General features: G+C 43.0%; 1 protein-coding gene across 1 annotated transcript in view; it reads right to left on the reverse strand.

Annotated features, from left to right (window-relative positions):
• The window catches only part of LOC120940405 (mediator of RNA polymerase II transcription subunit 1-like), a 109598-nt gene that overhangs the window by 27032 nt on the left and 59111 nt on the right, over positions 1–23455 (reverse strand). The window contains exons 8-13 of the mRNA XM_040353237.1: positions 20821–20895; positions 19073–19146; positions 18002–18067; positions 15191–15299; positions 5927–6051; positions 4274–4374 (exon numbers count right to left, since the gene is read on the reverse strand). Coding sequence (XP_040209171.1) covers positions 4274–4374; positions 5927–6051; positions 15191–15299; positions 18002–18067; positions 19073–19146; positions 20821–20895 — 550 coding nt within the window. The remainder of the gene's footprint in view (positions 1–4273; positions 4375–5926; positions 6052–15190; positions 15300–18001; positions 18068–19072; positions 19147–20820; positions 20896–23455) is intronic.

Raw genomic sequence — 23455 nt, forward strand, 5'->3', positions numbered from 1 at the left:
CAACTGCAGAGCTCGCACCAGCCATCACATCACTTTCACATCCCAGGGCTTCCAGGCTCCGGCCGCAGGTCAAGCAGAAGTGCCTGCCACCACCGGAAATTACATCACCCATCATCCGGCCCAACCTTGAGCTCCACAAGAGCGAGGGGGACCTAGGTACTTCACACATTACCCTCCCTGGGAAGCAGGCCCCCGAACATCCATCATCCCCAAGAGAGGACCAGGTGTGCCATGATGCTGCCACATATAACAGGCTCCCAGGCCTCGCTGTAGTGGCACGAGAGGCCTCTGCCTCTTTCGAGGAAACACTGGCCTCCGCCTCTCCAGCTGAACTGGCCTCGGTCTCTAGCGGTGTCTCCTTGCTGGAGGAAACACCAGAACTGAAGGGCCTGTGGGGGCGAGTGGCCTAAACCTTTAGTGGAGGTTGTGTTTCCTGAGAAGGGAGGAGCCAAGGTCTCAAAAGGTGGCTGTCCTGAAAGGGGGAAAATGACTTGTAAAGTCAATCAGGTGTAGCTAATCACCTTCTCAAATGGCACACAAAACGATTTGACTCAACTCTGATCAGCTGTGGTCATTTTGATTAGCTTAGCATGAAAAGAGCTTTGATGGAGCATCCTGTGATGGGCCGTTTCTTTGCAGCAGGGAATGGAGCACAGGATAGGAGGAAAAATGGATGGGGCAAAAAAATACCGTCAAATACTTGAGGAAATTCTGCTGCCCTTTGCCAGAAAGTTGGCAATGGGAAGAAGTTTTACCTTCCAACATGACAATGACCCAAATCACACAGTAAAAATTACCACACAGTGGTTGAAGGAGAAAAAGGTGAATGTCCCTGCATGGCCTAGTCAGAGACAAAACTTAAACCCCATTGAAAATGTGTTATGACTTGAAGACTGCAGTCCACAAATGGTCACTATCAAATTTAACTAAACTTGAGCAGTTATATAAAAGAAGAGTGGGCAAATATAGACGTGCAAAGTTAGAAGAAATATTCCAACAGACTAAAGGCTGTAATTAAAGCAAAAAGTGGTTCAACAAAATACTGTTAACCCCCTCAGTGATTCTGTTCTTGATTTATTTTCTTTTTCTGACAAGTTGGTGTTATATCTTTCACTTAGATGTTAAAAGTTGCACTGAGTACCGTATTGATTGGCGTATACCGCGCACTTTTTTGCCCTGAAAATCAGGGCAAAATCGTGGGTGCGCGATATACGCCGATACCCGTGCTGTGTTTGAACCACTGCGCCGACATATACTGAGCGCAGTACACTCGGGTATAGTCAGGCAGGCTCCGGTCACGTCCAGGGCGTCCTTTACGCGAGAGGAGCCGAGCCTGCCCGACTATACCCGAGTGTACTGCGCTCGTTATATGTCGGCGGAGTGGTTCAAATACAGCTCGGGAAGCGGGGATCGAGCGGGGAGGACACCACGATGGCCGCAGAAGGACGCCTGGCCGGACAAGGCCGCCGATGACACCAACGAGGGGCATCCAAACTAAGTTTTTTTTTTTCAGGAATTTTCCTTCTAGCTTGGGGGTGCACGCTATAAGCCGGGGCGCATTATAGCAAGATAAATACGGTAAATACAGCTGGATAAAAACATAAGTGTGTCTTCATTTCAGGCTTCAAAGCAACAAAATTCGATTTTAAAAAGGAGGGGGCGATTATTTTCTATACCCATTGCATATATAAAAAATCAAATAAAAAATAGTAAACCATTAAAATACATGCAATGGAGTTACCTGCCAAAAAGAATCAGTAATCTGTTCAACCACTTTTGTGATACAGACACCTCTGCCAATCAGCATATGGTCTTGAACCATCTACACAATACAGCCTGGTCCATGACACTTCCCAGCCTTTAACTGGTCAATGAAGGAAAAGCTGTGCAGAACCCTGATTAGATCAAAGTGCTTACCAAAAGCAAGTCAACTTTTGTGTGTGTATATATATATTTAATAAATTACACACACACCTGTGCAAATGTTATTGGCAGTAAAAGTTATGAAATAGATGTGTTATTTTGTTAATTGATAAAAAATAAACTAAGTAAATGAACAGACCAGAAATCCAGATCAATATTTAGTGTGAACACCCTTTGCCTTCAAAACAGCATCAATTCTTCTAGGTACACTTGCAGTTTTTGATGCAAACCGGCAGGTAGATTGTTCCCAACATCTTGGAGAATTAACCACTTCCTTACTGGGCACCTAAACCCCCTTCCTGCCCAGAGGACTTTTTGCGATTCGGCACTGCGTCGCTTTAACTGACAAATGCGCGGTTGTGCGACGTGGCTCCCAAACAAAATTGACGTCCTTTTTTCCCCACAAATAGAGCTCTCTTTTGGTGGCATTTGATCACCTCTGCGGTTTTTATTTTTTGCGCTATAAACAAAAATAGAGCGACAATTTTGAAAAAAAAAATTTTTTACTTGTTTGCTATAATAAATAGCTCACTGGTTTGCGCAAAAGTTATAGCGCCTACAAAATAAGGGACAGAATTCTTATTTTTTATTATTTTTTTTTACTAGTAATGACGCCGATCTGTGATTTTTATTGCGACTGCGACATTATGGCGGACACATCGGACACTTTTGACACCATTCACATTTATACTGCAATCAGTGCTATAAATATGCACTAATTACTGTATAAATGTGACTGGCAGGGAAGGGGTTAACACTAGGGGGTGAGGAAGGAGTTAAATGTATTCCCTATATAGTGTTCTAACTGTGGGGGGAAGGGGGGTGACTGGGGGAGGTGACCGATCTGTGTCCCTATGTACAAGAGACACAGATCGGTCTCCTCTCTCCCTGACAGCACGCGGTCTCTGCGAGAGCCGGCAATGAGAAATGATCTCACATGTTTACATATGAGATCATCTCTCATTGGCCGCACAGATCGCCTAGCAAACGGCCACTCCGATTGGCCGTTCACGGCGATCTGTGATTGGCTGTGTCCAAGGGACACGGCCAGCACAGAAGTTCCCCACTGCGCGCTCGGGAGCGCGCGCGGGGAACGAGGAAAGGGGCGGCCGTAAAAAGACGGCGCCCCAGAGAATTAGAACCACCCTGCGGCCGTATATAGTCGTACGGCCATCGGGAAGTGGTTAATCACAGATCTTCTGTGGATGTAGGCTGCCTCAGATCCTTTTGTCACTTCAAATAATCCCAGACAGACTCAATCAGGGCTCTATAGGGGGCAAACGATCACTTCCAGGACACCTTCTTTATGCTGAAGATAATTCTTAATGACATTGGCTGTATGTTTGGGATCTTTGTCCTGCTGCAAATACAATTTGGCCAATTACACTCCCTGATGGTATTGCAGGATGGATAAGTATCTGCCTGTATTTCGCAACATTGAGGACACCATTGATCCTGACCAAATCTCCAACTCTATTTGCAGAAATTCTGCCCCAAGCTTACCTAGTTGATTTGCCTAGCCTTGTTGCTATGTCTGAAGTGTGTTTTTTTGTCCACAACTCTTCAATGAAAACCACTTCTGGACAGAGTTCTCTGGACAGTAGATGGGTGTAACTGGGTGCCACTGGTTTCTGCCAATTGTGTGCCGATGACACTGCTGGACATCTTCCAACATCAAAGGGAAGTAAGCATGTGTCTTTCACTTGTTGCATTAACTTTCCTTGACCAACTACCGCATCTATGGTCCTCAAAGTTGCCCATTTCTTAGTGCTTCTTCAAAAGAGCTTGACGAATTAAATTGATGCTGGTTTGAAGCCAACATGGTAGTTACACCAAATGATAATCGATTTGATTTAGCTTTTTGTTCTGTTCACTTACTTTGCATTTTCTAAACCGATAGAAATAAACAAGTAAAAAACATATATTTTTGAAAGTATGGTCATTTTACAGCATTTCTTCACACATAAGAGCTTTTAGAAAGATCGAGGGATTACATTGGTCCCTTTCAAATATTTCAGTCTGCTGAAGTGTAAACTTCTAAATATATACAGTAATTATACATGTTTGAAAGACCTTTACTTGTATGATATATCTGTTTTCAGTAGAATGATAGACTATTTTATTTGGGTATAAACAGAATTTGGAAGAGTTAGAACATTATCCCTGTTGAGATTTCTAGTCACTTCCTGTGCCGGCACCAGCCTTCAGATTCTCTTCTAAGAAGACCACACACCGTTACAGGAGCGAGTGAAAATAGTATTAATGGGGATAATGGCAATAATAAGAATAATAATGGTAAAAAAGTTTTGGCTGGAGGGTAAAAAAAAAGTGAAAAAAAAAAAAAACATACCACAACAAACTGGATTTCTCTGTGGACTTCTGGCTGTTTAAGTTTTAGGTCAATAAACAATTTGTGCAGTGGTGCCTGTTCTGTTGAAAAAACTGGAATGCCTAAAAGTAAAAGAAAAGTATAGATTTGCACACACACACACACCAAAAAAACATGTAGCCATTGCTTCTCCAGTCCACTGCTCACTCTTTTGAAACTCATTACACACAGGACTCTAGTACTCCACATAATCCACTGCCATCCCTTAAGACTGCATTTACACCCAAGCGTTTTCAGCTCGTAAAACACCTGAAAAACATCCAGCAAGCAAAAACCTATTAATTTCAATGGCACCTTTTCACATCTGAGCATTTTGTCGCTTGAAGCTCAAAAAAGCTTATTTTTGGGCAGATTATAGGCTTTTTTTCTGTTTTACATTGGTGACCTTTTGACCTGTGCAAAATCACAGCAAAAATGCAATAAATAGCGCAGCAAAATGCACAACTTTTTGCCTAAAAACTAAAAGCTCAGGTGTGAATGCAGCCTAAGTCGTTGCAAGGCACAGACATCCAAATCCCCAAAGCCTTCTCTATAACCACCAGCCAGCTCCTTCTCGAACGAATAATCTTCTGGGGACCCTGGATGTTCTCCAGGTTAGCTTTCACAACATTTTTATGCCTCTAAATTGAAGACCTCTTTACAAGGCACACTTCACTTCGAACACTCAGCTCAGGGAACATTCTAAAACTCAAGAACATAGGTCAAGGCGCTCCCTTTACCTCCACACAAGTTCTCAGCATCTTTTTAAAGCAGAGGTCCACACAAAAAGTGAAACCCTTCCCCTTTCCGGTGTCACATTTGCCACCTTTCAGGGGGTGCAAATACAGGTATTTGCACCCACTTCCGGGCATAGACTCCCACGGGAGTCACGCCAATAAGCCCCGCCACCCCCCCCGCTGCCTTCTGGGAAACACACTGTTCCAAGAAGACAGCGGGGACCAGTGAGGACGTACAGCGCGGCTCGGCATGCGCAGTAGGGAACCGGAGAGTGAAGCCACAATGCTTCACTTCCTGATTTCTCTCACCAAGGATGGCGGCGGGGGCAGCCGAGAGCCAAGCGATTGCTCGGCTTCGGCTGCTGACATTGTGGGCACCCTGGACAGGTAAGTGTCCGTTTATTAAAAGTCAGCAGCTGCAATATTTGTAGCTGCCGGCTTTTAAAGGGGTTGTAAAGGTTTGTTTATTTTCTAAATAGGTTCCTTTAAGCTAGTGTATTGTTGGTTCATTTACCTTTTCCTTTGATTTCCCTTCTAAATGTTTTTTTTTCTTTGTCTGAATTTCTCACTTCCTGTTTCTCCTCAGTAAGCTGTTCTGGCTGAATAACCACAGCTCTGATGATGGTGTGAAAATTTACTGAGGAGAAAAAGTAGGTGAGAAATTCAGACAAAGAAAAAAAAAACATTTAGAAGGGAAATCGAAGGAAAAGGTAAGTGAACCAACAATGCACTAGCTTAAAGAAACCTATTTAGAAAATAAAAAACGAACCTTTACAACCCCTTTAATATATATTTTTTTTTAGGCGGACCTCTGCTTTAAGCATTACAACTAGATCCATCACTAGAATTATTAGGCCTGTCAGATGAAACATGGAACATATTCTTAAAAACTAAATACCAGTAATATTTTGAATCTTCTGGATTAAGGACAACAATATTGGCTCTGGGTTTGCAAATGTTAAGAAGAAACAGGCAGGCAATGCCATGGTGGACTCTTCTGTGAATGTTGACAGTTCATGGATGCTGTAAAAAAAAAAAAAAAAAAACGGAAATAAAAACAAAACAGCATTGGAATCATTAAAAAAAAAAAAAAAAAACTGTATATTTTATATATTGCTTTTTGTACCTTTTTACATTGCAGAAGATTATCATTACCAATAGCTAACAGTTACAAAATACTATACAGTTGTATATATTTATATTTGAATTGACCAATCCTGATGTACTGGCAGCCGATGTCTTGAGGCCCTAAAATTCCAGGACAGTACAAATCTCCCATCCCCCCAATTTACCCCATTTTGGAAAGTAAGCAGTCCAAGGAATTAAGAGGCATGGTAAGTTTTTTTGAAGTATTCATTTTTTTGTCACAATTTTTTTTAAATTAATAAATTTTAAATACATTTTTTGTTCCACAAAGTTATTTCTCTCACACAGCATGGACATACCGTATTTATCAACGTATAACACGCACCCTAACTTTAAGAGGGAAGTTTCAGGAAACAAACTTTCCACAGCCCCCTGCGTATAACACGCAGGCACAGTTTACCCTCTCCTTTCAGGGTAAAAAGGTGAGTGTTATACGCCAATAAATACAGTAATTACAATTACTGCCCAAAACACAAATCGCTGTGCCTTCCGAGTATGAGGGATACAACATGCATGAGACTTTTTCACAACCTAGATGTAATCCCCACAAAATTTCCTGACTACCCATCACATTTTTGGAGGCCCTGGAGCACCAGGACAATGGAAACAAACACAAAATAACCACATTTTGGGAAAGCAGACACTCCTTTCTGAAAGAGATAGTGAGTCTTTTAAAACTGTACATTTTTTGCCACAATCTTGGAAAATGCAGAAAGAAAATGTTGTGGTGGCTCTTGAAGGACAGACACCAGCCATAGTCCACTCTTTGTGAATCTCACCCAAATTCTTGAATGGCTTTTGCTTCACAATCCTTTCAAGGCTGTGGTTATTCCCTGTTGCTGTGCATCTTTTTCTACCACACTTTTTACATGTAATTTACTGGCCCCTTCCTTTTCTGAATTGGACACAGTGATCGATCGCTACCTATCGCTCCCATGTTCTTTTGATAACCGAGCATAGTAAACTGGGTTTAATCTGCTTCAGTTTACGTCTGTCGCCTGTTGATTCATCTTCAATGCAGCTGAGGCTACAGAGAAAGGGCACTGGGGAATTTCTGTCCTCAGTTTCTTTCTCAGTCTCAAAGGGGATATATCAGGGGGTCTGTTTAGACCCCCCAATATCTCACCAAAGCCAACCAACAATATTTAATTGTAAAAAATAATGTAGCACTACCCCCAAAGGAGCTGCTGGTTTGTTTTGGGTGGCACGTCACCTCTGTATCTCCACTGTCTAGGGTACTTGATAAGAGCTGCAGTAAAGGGAATGTCCACACAAGTGTCTTTTCTGTGCTTTTATTACCCAACAGGGTAAAAGAATAGAAGTAATGGAAGGTGAAGAGATAGCAAAATGGAAGATAGGAAATTCAGATGTAACTGGATGGGGAAACAGTCCTGCTTCCAACAACAATTCCACATCGCCACTCTGGGCATCTGGACAGGCCTCTCTCACCAGCCTGGCAGCCAGAGTGTCACTCGAACTTAGGATTAAGTCTCTGCCACGGACCCTCCTAAAGGTTGGAGACAATTATGGTCGGGAATCCCCTTTAGTAGATTCAGCACCTGGCTCTCCTTCAGGTAGTTTTGGTCAAGTAAGAAACTGACAGGCGACCAACATCCAGCCTCTCAGAACCAAGGTTGTCCTCCGATGAATGGAAAGGCCCCTCCTGGAACACCAGCCTCGTGCTTGGTATCCTTCGGACAGACTCCACATCGGTCAGCTTCCTCCAATTAGACGGACAACTCAGGACCACCTTCGGATTGGGGACCCAGTCGATCACTGGGTCCGCACAGCAGATCAATTGCTCCGGGCCAACGTGGCCCCAGAACCAGGAACACTGCGACACACGCACACCCCGGCCAAGAGGGCCATTTGCGGGGATGTCGTGGAATGGCTATCCCAATGGTGGGCGCCACACGAGGAGAAGACCCCGAGAAAAATGGCGTCTGCCCTTTAATACCCCTCCCTAGCATGCACAGCGAGGCGATAACCCTCCTGATTGGCTGCTGGGAAGAAATATCCAGCCGCACTTGACTCCACTGCTGCCACCTATTGTCCCAGGGTGGAATTCACTCCCTGGCAACAGCATGTACAATCAGCACAGCCCAATCTAGAGCAGAGGCCCCAAATTTAAACAATTAGGCTAGTTCAGAGCCAACTATTTCTCTGAAATTTCCCCTAAATTTCAATAGCACCGGCTCTGAACATAGCCAGGCGCTACAATAATAATAATAATAATAATAATAATAATAATAAGAAAAAAACAAACACACCACACACAAAACACACACCCACTACTGACACCATTTGCAAATTATGGTGGAAAATAAGTATTTGGTCAATATCAAAAGTTCATCTCAATACTTCACAAGGTTGTCACACACTGTTGCTGGTATGTTGGTCCATTCCTCCATGCAGATCTCCTCTAAAGCAGTGATGTTTTAGGGCTGTCGCTGGGCAACACGGACTTTCAACTCCCTCCAAAGGTTTTCTATGGGGTTGAGATCTGGAGACTGGCTAGGCCACTCCAGGACCTTGAAATGCCATGTTTCATTTTCAATGCCCTTGCTGATGGGAGGAGGTTTGCACTCAAAATCTCACGATACATGGCCCCATGCATTCTTTCATGTATACAGATCAGTCGTCCTGTTTGCAAAGCATGATGTTGCCACACCCATGCTTCACAGTAGGTATGGTGTTCTGTGGTTGCAACTCAGCATTCTCTCTCCTCCAAACACGACGAGTTGTGTTTCTACCAAGGAGTTCTACTTTGGTTTCATCTGACCATATGACATTCTCCCAATCCTCTTCTGGATCATCCAAATGCTCTCTAGCAAACCTCAGACGAGCCTGGACATGTACTGGCTTAAGCAGGGGGGACATGTCTGGCATTGCAGGATCTGAATCCTTGGCGGCGTAGTGTGTTACTGATAGACTTTGTTATGTTGGTCCCAGCTCTCTGCAGGTCATTCACTATGTTCCCCCCGTGTGGTTCTGTGATTTTTGCTCACCGTTCTTGTGATCATTTTGACCCCATGGGGTGAGATCTTGCGTGGAGCCCCAGATCGAGGGAGATTTTCAGTGGTCTTGTATGTCTTCCATTTTTTAATTATTGCTCCCACAGTAGATTTCTTCCCACCAAGCTGCTTACCTATTGCAGATTCAGTCTTCCCAGCCTGGTGCAGGTCTACAATTTTGTTTCTGGTGTCCTTCGATAGCTATTTGGTCTTCACCATAGTGGAGTTTGGAGTGTGACTGTTGAGGTTATGGACAGGTGTCTTTTCTACTGATAACAAGTTTAAACAGGTGCCATTAATACAGGTAATGAGTGGAGGACAGAGCAGCCTCTTATGGCCCCATTCACACTGGGGCGGGTGGCGTGGTGGCTGTGTATCGCTGCTAAAAATAGCGGCGCTATACAGTCGGAATTGCCGCGGGATTCGCCCTCTAGCGGTGCGGTATTAGCCCCCGCTAGCGGCCGTAAAAAGGTTAATACCGCCATTGCGGGTGGTATTACTGCGGTTTCCCATTGTTTTAAATGGGAAGGAGCAGTGAAGGAGCGGTATACATACCGCTCCTTTCACTGCTCCAAAGATGCTGCTTGCAGGAGACTTTCTCTCCTGCCAGCGCATCGCTTCGGTGTGAAAGCCCACATTGAGAAGGCTGGGCTGGAGTTTTTCAGGCTTTTTTTTTTTAGTGCTGTACCGCCTGAAAAACTCCTCAGTGTGAAAGGAGCCTAAAGAAGAATATACAGGTCTGTGAGAGCCATAAATCTTGCTTGTTTGTAGGTGATGTGGCAGCAGGGAGGTTGAATTCCCTGGTTGCATCACCTAGGTTCATGCTTTATGCCAGTTTATACCTCTAGGGGGAGTGCTGGGAGTCCTGCTGGGAGGACTTGATGAGCCCAGCTGAATTGGGTGGGCTCGTTAGGTCCTCTACAAAAACTCCCAGCGTGCAGAGAGATGTGCTCCAACCTGGAACCAGACCTGTGTGAATAGTCTGGGAAATGTTCTCTGTGCGGTGAGACAAAGCCTGTGTGGCTACCATTACCAAGACTCTAACCAGCAGGGAGTTAGGGACTGGGGCAGCACTAGGCTCAGGCCCAGGGACACCGATGTGTTTAGTAAGCGGTCAAGTGATCAGGGTTTATTTTTGCATTTCTTTTGTTTCTGCCACATTTATTTTGTATATAGTTCAAATAAAAACCACACCTTTTTGTTTTCCTCCTACCACCGTCTGCTGTGCCTAATTGTTTTTGTGTCCTGAACCCATCCAGGGGGTCACACCCGCTAACGGGCTAACCCCCTCACAGTGACCAAATACTTATTTTCCACCATAATTTGCAAATAAATTCTTTCCAAATCAGACAATGTGATTGTCTGGATTTGTCACATTTTGTCTCTCATAGTTGAGGTGTACCTATGATGACAATTACAGGCCTCATCTTTTTAAGTGGGAGAACTTGCACAATTGGTGGCCGACTAAATACTTTTTTGCCCCACTGTATGTATAAAATCCTTTAAACTCTGTTACCTCCAATTCGCCCCCCCCCTCTACCTCCTAACTTGCACATTCTGATCTTTATTGGTCTCCGATGCAGATCCACAAAGGAAGTACGCCGGCGTACTTTCAAATTTCCCGCGTCGTATCTTTGTTTTGAATCCTCAAAACAAGATACAACGACATCTGGGTTAGATCCGACAGGCGTATGTCTTCGTATGCCTTCGGAACGTAGATGCAATTCTTCGGCGTCCGCTGGGTGGCGTTCCCGTCGTAATCCGCGGCGAGTATGCAAATTAGCTATTTCCAACGATCCACGAACGTACGAGCGGCCATCGCATTCTTTTTACGTCGTTTCCATTCGGCTTTTTTCGGTGTATGGTTAAAGCTACTATTTGGTGGAGTACGCAATGTTAAGGCCCCTTTCACATTGAGGAGTTTTTCAGGCGGTAAAGCGCTAAAAATAGCGCTGCTATCCCGCCTGAAAAACTCCTGCCCAGCTACCTCAATGTGAAAGCCGAAGGGCTTTCACACTGAGGCGATGCGCTGGCGGGAGACAAAAAAATCTCCTGTCAGCAGCATCTTTGGAGCGGTGAGAGGAGCAGCGTGTATACCGCTCCTTCACCGCTCCTTCCCATTGAAAACAATGGGAACCGCGGCAATACCGCCCGCAATGCGCCTCTATATAGGCGCATTGCGGGCGGTATTAACCCTTTATCGGCCGCTAGCGGGGGTTAATACCGCACCGCTAGCGGCTGATTTCCACGGCAATCCCGGCGGTATAGCGCCGCTATTTTTAGCGGCGTTATACCGCCACCGCAGCTCCCGCCCCAGTCTGAAAGGGGCCTAAGTATGGCCGTCGTTCCCAAGTCGAATTTGAAAATATTTTATTTAGTTTGCGTAAGTCGTCCGTGAATGGGGCTGGACGTAATTTACGTCCACGTCAAAACAATGACGTCCTTGCGACGTCATTTAGCGCAATGCACTGCAGGAAATTAAGGGACGGCGCATGCGCAGTTCGTTCGGCGCGGGGACGTGCTTCATTTAAATGAAACACGCCCCCTACTCGCCAATTTGAATTACGTGCCGTTACGCCGCGAGAGATGCACTACGCCGCCGTAACTTACAGCGCAAATTCTTTCTGGATTCAAAGCTTTGAAAAGTAAGTTACAGCGGCGTAGCGTATCTCACATACGCTGCGCCCATGCAATTGTACATGAATCTGCCCCATAGACTCTCATTTCCTCCACATAGATCCATGTTTTTTTTAATTCTTTCCAGCTCCCTCATTTAACTTTTGGGCCTATAATTTTTTCTTCCGTACTATACCTCAAGCATTCCATATTGTATGTTTTTCTACCAAGTCTATACACTCCCAGATTGAGGGGCTTTCTACCTATTGCCACTTTTTGGGGAGAAGTCTTTTTGCAGCATTCAGTAGGTGTGGGATCACTAAATCTTTATATTGTTTTACCGGTCCCTCCACCCCATGTAACAGTACAATCCATGGATCTTCTGGTATTTCTTTTTTAGTGATTTCCTTTATAAAATATAAAATCTTTTCCATTATTTTTTTTATTTTAGGACAGTCCCACCACAGGTGGGCCATCGTTTCTACGGTCTTACAACTTCGCCAACATTCCGCTGATTTGCACGTTTGATATTTACTGGTTTTGTCTGAAGTTGCAAACCACCTTGTCAGACATTTATAGTTCATTTCTGCGGTTTTAGAGTCAACAGCGGTGATAGTGATTTTGTCCCTCGGTGACCCTAGTTCCCTTTCCCATTTTTTTATATATGACGAGATCTCCAGTTCGTCCATAGTTAGGTTACTTTGTGTGTTATCTGCTGTAAGTAATCGTTCCAGCAGAGTTAGATCATCTCCTGATTATTGGTTGAGGTAATTTCCTCAACAAAATGGCTCAACTGGAGGTACCGCCATTCGTCTTTCACCATTAATTCCGTATTGTGTTTTAACTCTTGAAATTAAATAATTTTTCCTTTTTTAATTATCTCTCTTAATTGTGCGTTCTTTTTTTATCCAGTTCCCTTCAATTGTCTTTTTCCCTGGTGCAAAATAATAATTTTCTTTCAGTGAAATTAAAGGTGAATTATATTTTCCATTTTTTTGTTTGTACGTCATGTCCAATATTCTAAGTGTGTTATGTGTCAGTGCGTGAGTGTTCTCATCTAGTGTTCTAAACTGTGGGGGATTCCAAATTTTTCTTCCCAATCGTGCATTACATAATGCATTTTCTAAATGAACCCACCTTTTTTCATTTTTATCTTTGACCCATTCTACTACTCGTGACAGCACTACCACGTTATAGTACTTTTTAATATCTGGGACTGCCAATCCTCCTTGTTTTTTTTTCCTGTTTTAATATCTGGAAAGAATTTCATTATCATGGTTTTTAACACTCTAAAATAGGATTGCAGTAATGCCACGGGCAACATCTGGAACTTATACGTAATCTTAGTAAGCAGGACCATCTTTAAAAAGGTACTAATACGCCCTTGTCCATGATAGTGGTCTTTTTATTATTCTTTGAATTTCATTTTTTATTTCGTCCAACAGGGGTATATAGTTTACTTTATATATACTCTTCATGGAGTTAGCAAATTTTATTCCTAGATATTTTAGTTCTTCCTGTTTACTTATATTGATATTTAAAATCTCAGACTTAACTAAATTTGTTTAGAAATTTGATAGTTTGCCATATTGTTTTAATATCTTTAAAAAGTTAGGCATTGTAATTCTAGGATTGGTAAAACACGTCATCAGCAAATGTGACAAGTTTTTGTTCCTCAACACCTAGCAGCGTATATCCAGTGTGGTAGTGTAGTACCCCACCAGTGTTTGAATACAGGATTCTCAGCCAGGCAGGTTGAGGGACTCCAGTGTATTTGCTTGTTTGGGAGGAAACTGGCTTTTCAGTTTCCTCATTAATTTACAAAAGTCCACTTTGGGACCTGGAGCCTGAGAATTTCTTAGAGATCCGGCTGGGATGAAATCCCTAGTCCTGGATCCGGGTTTTGAGACTCACCGGCACACTGATTGTTCAGGTGTGTGTAGGCCTGATAGTATCAGGATTCTAGGCTCCACCCTCCCGAGGAGACCAGGCTTGCAAGGGAGTGGCCAGAGTGCAGGTAAGCACAGTAAAAGTCAGAGACCCAAATCTGAGGGTCAGAGCAGTGAGGGGCTGCTACCTGTATGGACAGTGTTGGCAAAGAGGGGATTAGTCTGTAAAAGACAGACAAGAGCCTGAAGTATGCCATATGTATAAGCCAGGAGGCTGAAGTTATTATTTTGTACAGACGGTGAAAACCCCCTGTGAGGGAAAAAATTTTTTTTTTTGTTTTCTTGAACTTTTCTTAATAAAAGTGGGCCAACAAGCCCTGAAATTGAATTTCTGGTGTGGACTGTTCTCGCTAGCGGGTGCTACAGTTGAGCTAAACAACCCCCAACTTTACACCAGGTTGTTCCGTATCATGGCCAGTAATGGTTCTAAAGCTAACACAAATAGAAGGGGAGATAAGGGGCAGTCCTGTCTCGTCCCATTTTTCATCTCGAAGGAGGGGCACAGCACTCCGTTGATTTTTATAGTTGCTGTAGGGTGGTGATACAATACTTTGATCCACTGGATCACCCTTGGCCCTACTTCTATTACCTCTAAAGTTTGTATCATAAATCCCCAGTCTACCCTGTCGAAGGCTTTTTCAGCATCTATCGACAGGAATAGACCTGGGGACCTACTTTCTTTTACCTTCTGGAGGATAAGCAACGTTCTCACCCAGTTGTTCCTCCCCTCCCTTCCTGGTATGAATCTCACCTGGTCGGGATGGACCAGAGTGGTCATCAGGTCTTTCATCCGTCCTGCCAATATATTTTAGCATATAGTTTTGTGTCTGCGTTTAGCAGCGATATAGGCCTGTAATTAGAACAGAGCATACAGTCTTTCCCTTCCTTCGGGATTACCGTTATCGTGGCGGACAGGGCCTCCTTGCTCATGTCATAATTTACCCCCAATCTGTTCATATATTGGCACAATATATTGTACTTTATGTATTCACCTGCACATTTTAACCACCGCTGTACACTCTGCACTCCTCTCCTGTATATACTACCCACCACCATACACTCCAGACCCCTCTCTTGTACATACTATTCGCCGCTGTCCACTCTGCACTGTATATTTCCTATTTAACATTAACACATTCTGCACTATGCAAGTCATCTCAGACTATTTAAACCACACCCCCTTAAAGCCATGCCCAATATTTTGTGCTATACCACACCCACATTTCACCACGGCGCGCTATGCTACTTTTTATCTCGCACACAGGCCCACTGATTTCATGATATGCCCCTAAAAGTTGCATCTAATTTCTTTCATTAGAGCCACCATTAAAATTTGCAAAAATAAGCAATTAAGTAGTTTTTATCAAATTGTGAGATATCTGCCTAAAAGTTACGTTTGTTTATGAAACAAGCTAACCATTTAATATTTAGTAATACCTGCCACTTTCTTGTGAATCCTCTTTGAGTGATGCAGTGACTGGGAGATTATACCAGTTCTTTGTCCCCACAACTGTCACGGATGTGTTTGTTCCAATCACACGAGTGCCTAAAAGAACACAATATTAAAGTGGTTGTAAACCCTCAAGGGTTTTTCACCTTATGCATTCTATGCATTAAGGTGAGAAACCTTTTGTAGTGCAGAACCCCCCCCCCCAAAGCCCCCCCTTTTACTTACCTGAACCCGATCGTTCCAGCAACTGGGACAAGCAGAGCAGCTCCAGCCACTGTCTCTGGTCCTCATTGGCTGGATTGATAGCAGCAGGAGCATTGGCTCCCGCTGCTGTCAAAGCCAGTGACACAGGAGTAGGGGGCGGGGCCAAGTCCTGTCCCCGGGAAATATGGGTCTCTGTGGTGGCACTCGAGAAGAGGAGGAGCCAGGAGCGCCCCTGGGGTACCCCAGAATAGGAGGATCGGGGGCCCCTCTGTGCAAAACCCTTGCACAGAAGAGGCAAATATGACATGTTTGTTATAACAAAAAATAAATAAAAAAACCCAACACAAACCTTTACAACCCCTTTAAATCAGATATTATGTCTCTCGCTCCTACTGCTGTACTCTAAAAAAAACGAATTCAGGGATGAGGGAATGGATTCAAAGTAGTGGTCACAGCAAATGTAAGGGCTTGAAAAACACTAGTACGGATACCAGCTGCCATAGAGGGATCTGCAGATCCTATTTATATGGTTTGATTATATCCCAAGCTGGCACTAGGCTGTTGTTAGCATTAGCAGATGCCAGACAGTGGGACTACTTACAGTGCCTTGAAAAAATATTCACACCCCTTGAAATTTTCTACATTTTGTCAAGTTACAACCAAAAACGTAAATGTATTTTATTTGGCTTTTAGGTGATAGACCAGCACAAAGTGGCACATAATTGTGAAGTAGAAGGAAAATGATATTTTTTTTTTACAAATAAAAATATGTGAAAAGTGTGGCGTGCATTTGTATTCAGCCCCAGAGTCAAGACTTTATAGAAACACCTTTCGCTGCAATCACAGCTGCAAGTCTTTGGATCTTTCTCCACCCGCTTTGCACAGCTAGAGAGTGAAATTATTGCCCATTCTTGTTTGCAAAATAGCTCAAGCTCTGTCAGATTGGATGGAGAGCATCTGTGAACAGCAATTTAAGTCTTGCCACAGAGTCTCATTGGATTTAGGTCTGGACTTTGACTGGGCCATTCTTTTTTTTTTTTTTTTCATTCAAGTTTATTTTCTTCTGAACAGAGTCAGTACAGTTTAAAGAACAATACAGGATATCATTACAATATGATAAACAACCAGATAAGTCTTATTACACTATGTTCACATCTTTAACATTCTTTCTCATGCAAAGACCTATGCAAGTGTAGGGGATATAAAAATTAATATAAAAACATGAGTTATTGAAAGCGGCAAAACTCAAAAGGGAGTAACTTCCAGCGTCCTCTCCCCCCAACCTACCCTCCCTTCTGGTCTAGTACACTAGTATTATAATATATGTAGTAACTCAAGAGTCATAGTATAGATACCAGATGGTAAGGAGATCCTCTGCCTGCCCCCCCCCCCCAACACCCCTAACGGGAACATACTGTGCCCGAGGGGGCAAAACGACCCCCCCCCCCCATTAACTCTAAAATATCTATTCAAGACAAATGAGAACATAGATGTTACATAATTTAGGATTTATGTTCTCCGATGAATCTTTTCCTAGATCAATGTGTTAGATGTTACATAATTTAGGATTTAACACATTGATCTAGGAAAAGATTCATCGGAGAACATAAATACATCCTCAAAATATCAAAACAAAATAAATAAATTCAGAGGATCTGACTCCATAACAATCAGTCGTTATATAGACTCAAAGTCTTAAAAACATCCATTACATATTCAAATTATTCATATCAACTAAGATAAGAATACATCTTTGCGGAAAATAAATGAAAGAAAGAAAGAAAGAAAGAAAGAAAGAAAGAAAGAAAGAAAGAAAGAAAGAAAGAAAGAAAGAAAGAAAGAAAGAAAGAAAGAAAGAAAGAAAGAAAGAAAGAAAGAAAGAAAGAAAGAAAGAAAGAAAGAAAGAAAGAAAGAAAGAAAGAAAGAAAGAAAGCCTACCTGCCCAATGTATACATCAATAAACAGCGATTGGTGTTGCCAAACTCTTAGACCCCTTTTCACACAGGGCGGATCAGTAATGATCCACCTCTGTATGCTCAGCGGGGATCGCTCCGTTGATCCCCGCTGAGCCAGTGGATGACAGAGCGGTCCCCGCACACTGTGCAGGGACCGCCCTGTCTTTTCTCCGCTCTCCCCTAGGGGGGGGGGGGGGAATCGGATTAACACGGACCGTATGTCCGTGTTCATCCGATCCGATGACGGAAGGAAAAATAGGGTTTTCTTCCGTCTGCAGAATCGGATCATTGCGGAGGTGGACGAGATCGGGTGTCAGCGGATGTTCATCCGCTGACACCCGCAATCTCATAGGGACCAATGTATGTCCCTTTTTCATCCGCAAACTTTGGGAATATGGAAATTCCTAAAAATTTTACCCAGGGTTCCCATATATCATTAAATTGAGTAGTTTTGTCCAACATTGAACTACGGTAATCATTTTTTCCTGCTATATTATCCATGAAGCCTTCCTCTTCATACATAAAATAGATAGCTGCAGCTTGGAAAAAGCAGACAGTATAGTAATTCTAGCACCTGTAAGGATAAATACTTGCCGGCTTTAATTGAAATACTGTATATGGATCACAGTCAATCTTTACCTGGTTTAAGTTTTTCTTCCAAAACTTGATCTGGTGAAATATAGTATTCAATATTCATTGGGGTTCCTGTCAAATATATTTAGTAGCAGGGAAAAATAGTCAGTAGGCGATGTGTAAACTTTAAAGTTTTACATAAAATTTCAAAATGTAAACATATAGGAATAGAACATAAAATAAACAAAGAAAACCTAAGAACAATCAAAGAAACAAGTAACCTATATCCTTAAAGTGGAGTTCCACCCAAAAATGGAACTTCCACTTTTCGGATTCCTAAATTGTCTAATGCAGGTATTTGCTCCCACTTCCGGGCATAGATTACAGTATCCGTGGCTATCTACGCTCCGTCTGGCCACAACTCTGTCCCCACCGCTGTCTTCTGGGAGACACACAGGTCCCAGAAGACAGCAGGAACCAGTGGGATCGCGCATGCGCAGTAGGGAACCAGGAAGTGAAGCCGCAAGGCTTAATTTCCTGATTCCCTTACCGAACATGGCGGCGCCTCCACCTGAGAGCCAAAGGACAGATCGGCTTCGGTGCCAACATCGCGGGCACCCTGGACAGATAAGTGTCCATGCTAACGTTTATTTATTTTTGCCAGAACTCCGCTTTAAATACAGACAGACAATGTGGTCAGCCAAATCAGATTGCTTCTCTAATCTATAAACACTAAATGCTAATGTCGAAGGGCTGGGCTTCGAGCTTGTATCGATTCAGTTGGACACGAGTCTGAGATGCAGGATAAACTCTCAATTTGGTCCAAATACACGTTTGGAGCCAAAATTCCTACATAGTAGCCGGTTTTTGAGAAAGCAGCAGTTGCCGACACAAGGAAATCAAGAATTTTTTTTTTTTTTTTCTTTACATCCAGCTATATACAGTGTTTTTAGAGAAAAAAAAAGGGCAAAATGCATGAAAGCTGCGTGCAAAAAAATGCATCAAAATGCGGGTTTAAAAATGCAAAACGTGCCTGAAAAACGAATCAACCACAACCGCATAGATGTGTACTTAGACTTATAGAAAGGCTTCACTGCTGTGACAAAAGGAAAAAACAAACATATATTTATACCTTACCTCCACATCGGGGGGATAGATGACCAATTTTTCCATGCAGGATTGCTGCCACCCTATCCTCATCACTTGTAGGTCTAGTAAAAGCATAAATGTTGGATAGTTTATTGTAGAGCCCATATACACAAATAAAAAAAAAAGGTAAGAACTAGAAGCAAAGAAAGCAGAGCACAAGGATCAGTTAAAGTACAGCTTTATTCCAGCAAATAGCACACTTAGGCTGCGTACACACGATCAGTCCATCCGATAAGAACGGTCTGATGGACAGTTTTCATCGGTCCAAACCGATCGTGTGTGGGCCCAATTGGTTAGTTAACCTTCAGTCAAAAAAAAATGAGAACTTGCTTTAAAATTGAACCGATGGTTAGTATGCAAAAGCATCGGTTTAAAATCCACGCATGCTCAGAATCAAGTCGACGCATGCTTGGAAGCATTGAACTTCGTTTTTTCCAGCACGTCATTGTGTCTTACGTCACCGCGTTCTGACACAATCGTTTTTTTAACCTATGGTGTGTAGGCACATTAGACCATCAGTCAGCTTCATCGGTTAACCGATGACAACGGTCCTTCAGACTGATCGTGTGTACGAGGCCTTATGTTCCAATGTACTGTATCTAGCATGAGGTGCAGTTGAGAGCCACGAGGACATGAACAGCAAAAATATCAGTAGGAGCAAACGGGCCCTTGCGCCCGGCTTTCTAGGTTTTTTTTTTTTTACATGCCTATGGATTGGATCAGTCCCAGGTTAACTTAGGAACTGCAAGATCCTCATCCTTGTTTTTTTCCTGCACCTTGGACTTTATGTGAACATTTCTTATATACAAGAATTTATTTCCATGTAGTGCTGGATATTGGCTGCAGGTTTATCGGCACATATCAAATGCAAAAAAAAGGTTTTAAAAAAGCACCGGAAACATGCAGACTGCATATGTTTTGTAACAACTCTTCTTATACTTTGCTCACATGTACCATATGAAAAATACTAAACCCTAGTGCTGAAACAATAAGGCCCCGTACACACGATAAAATCCATCCGCTGAAAAATCTCAGCGGATCGGTTTCAGCGGATAGATTCTATGGTGTGTACATTCCAGCGGATATTTATCCGCGGATATTTCCGAATTCCAGCAGATAAAAATTTGTAGACATGTCTACAAATCTATCCGCTGGAATCGGAACCAGCGGATCGATCCGGTGGTCTGTACAGACTCACCGGATCGATCCGTCCGAAGGGATCCCCCGCATGCGTCGTAATGATTCGACGCATGCGTGGAATTCCTTTTATGACAGCGTCGTGCACGTCGCCGCGTCATCATCGCGGCGACGGTGCGACACGTCATCGCGAGGGGATTTCGGCGCGGATTTCGATCCAATGGTGAGTACACTCCATCGGATCCAAATCCATGGAAATCCTCGAGAGGATTTATCCGCGGATACGGTCCGTTGGATCGTATCCGCGGATAAATCCTCTCGTGTGTACTAGGCCTAAAAGAGGCACAAAAGCAGCTTTACAAGCAATTTAGATAATACACCAGCCATGAAAAATAGCCATCAAATATCCAGCTGACAACATAATATAGACAGAAAAGTGCCTATATTATTCTTCTTCTAGTACCCAGCTTCAAATAAATTCACATTCAATAGACCTGGTAGTGAGAACATAGGTAAATATCCACAGTCTGTTAATCGCCATTGAAAGGAGAATTCTAAAGCACAAAATAAGTAAAGTCAACAATGAATCACTGGAATACCTGCTCAGATTATATACAGCGTTCAGATCTGCTTCTAAGCTGCATAGAGCAAGATAGACTTTAGCTTTGATTTCACTTCAGGAATAAAATAAATAAATAAATAAAACAAGTTAGTTATAGGACATATCTGTATATATACACACACCTTATTTATTGCAGCACAAACAACTAGAAGCAACAGCAGAAATTATATTGTTGTGCTGCATTAAAAGGTTAATGCCAACAAAAAAGTAATAATAATAAAACAAAAAAAAAAAAAAAGGGCACCAATTAGTGCTACTAGGTTTTCAGTAATACATTTATTGCAACCATGTAAATCTGACTTGGTAGCAGCCTTCAGCAATACACAGTAAAGCAGAACTCTGGACTGGATGGAAAGGGTAGGGGCAGGACTGGGGGGGCAGTCAGGTGTGCTGCATGCAGATGTGCTGACCATGAATACTGATAGGAGGAGAAGAGAGCAGAGTATACACACTGATTACACTGATCAGTCTCTTGCTGCTCCTTCACACTCCAATCAGGAGGCTGAGGCCACGTACAAAACCGATGAACCGATAAAACCGATGAAAACGGACTGAAGATCCGTTTTCATCGGTCCAAACCGATCGTGTGTGGGCCCCATCGGTCAGTTAACCTTCGGTCCAAAAAAATTAGAGCTTGTTTTAAAGTTGAACCGATGGACGCCTAACCGATAGGTCAAAACCGATCGTTAGTATGCAAAAGCATCGGTTAAAAACTTGCGCATGCTCAGAATCAAGTCGACGCATGCTTGGAAGCATTGAACTTTGTTTTTTTCAGCACGTCGTTGTGTTTTACGATCAGTTATTTAACCGATGGTGTGAAGGCACATCAGACCATCAGTCAGCTTCATCGGATGGGCCTTCGGACTGTTCTCATCGGATGGGCTGATCGTGTGTACGCGGCCTGAGAGTGGGGAGAGAACACTACTATATTCCTTAGGGCCCGTGTTGATGGGCCTTTATTTAGTTTCAAGCAAATTTCGCATGCACACACAGGTTTATGAGAATGCAAAAACTGGCCAATTGTGGGTTAAATGCACTCGTCAATGAATTCTGAGTGATCCCAATAGTGTCTCAAACTGAGTTCATAAGAATACAGTTGACACACGCCCTTATACATTCTATAACTAACAGCTACTTTTTCTGCTGTGTAAATCTCAGAGCGAGCGATATACAAAAACTTTGGCACGTAAAACAGCTCCCATATGTGTATTTGCTCTGTAGTTACAGCATCTCACAAAAAAGTGAGCACATCCCTAATATTTTTGTAATTTTTTCTTTTTATACATCTTTTCATGTAGTGAGAGTGTACAGCTTGTATAACAGTGTAAATTTGCCGTCTCCTCAAAATAACTCAACATACAACCATTAATGTGTAAACTGCTGGCTACAAAAGTGAATAATGTCCCCAAGTGAACATGTCCAAATTGGGCCCAAAGTGTCGATATTTTTTGTGTGGCCTCCTTTATTTTCAGCACTGCCTTAACCCTCTTTGGGGCATGGAGTTCACCAGAGCTTCACAAGTTGCCACTGGAGTCCTCTTCCACGATGACATCAAGGAGCTGTTGGATGTTAAGAGACCTTGCGCTCCTCCACCTTCCGATTGAGGATGCCCCACAGATGCTCAATAGGGTTTAGGTCTGGAGACTTGCTTGGCAAGTCCATCTCCTTTACCCTCAACTTCTTTAGCAAGGCAGTGGTCATCTTGGAGATGTGTTTGTGGTCGTCGTTATGTTATAATACTGCCCTGCAGCCCAGTTTCCCAAGGGAGGGGATCATGCTCTGCTTCAGTATGTCACAGTACATGTTAAAAAGAGAAAAGAATGGAGGGCACACCGACCTAGTGTGATACTGATAAAATTAATTTATTCAAATGTTAAAATCAATCATTATACTCTGCAGACCACTAAGCTCTGAAGAAAGGGGTACGCCCCCGAAACGTGTCAGCTGTAACATTGATTGTTGGTTCAAGCGATTATCGTGTTCCACTGATGTTGCTGGACATCTGCTGCACTGTCTTTTAAAGCCTGATTTTAAACTCCATATTGTGAGTATAATGATTGATTTTAACATTTGAATAAATTCATTTTATCAGTATCACACTAGGTCGGTGCACCCTTCGTTCTTTTCTCTTTTTATAGTTTTATGAAGTTTTATGAATTCCCACGATTCTGAGGAGGGCTGCAAGATATTTTAATTGAACTACATCACCCCATAGCACGTCCTGAAAATACCAGAGCGCAGGAGACTTGTTTCTGTTTACAGTACATGTTGGCATTCATGGTCCCCTCAATGAAATGTAGCTCCCCAGTGCCCGCAGCACTCATGCAGCCCCAGACCATGACACTCCCACCACCATGCTTGACTGTAGGCAAGACACACTTGTCTTTGTACAACTCACCTGGTTACCACCACACACGCTTGACACCATGTGAACCAAATACGTTTATCTTGGTCTCATCAGACCACAGGACATGGTTCCAGTAACATATGACCTTAGTCTTCTTGTCTTCAGCAAACTGTTTGCGGGCTTTATTGTGCATCATCTTTAGAAGAGGCTTCCTTCTGGAGCAACAGCCATGCAGACCAATTTGATGCAGTGTGCAGCTTATGGT

This window comes from Rana temporaria, chromosome 5 (assembly GCF_905171775.1).
Source record: "Rana temporaria chromosome 5, aRanTem1.1, whole genome shotgun sequence".
NCBI classification, from domain to species: domain Eukaryota; kingdom Metazoa; phylum Chordata; class Amphibia; order Anura; family Ranidae; genus Rana; species Rana temporaria.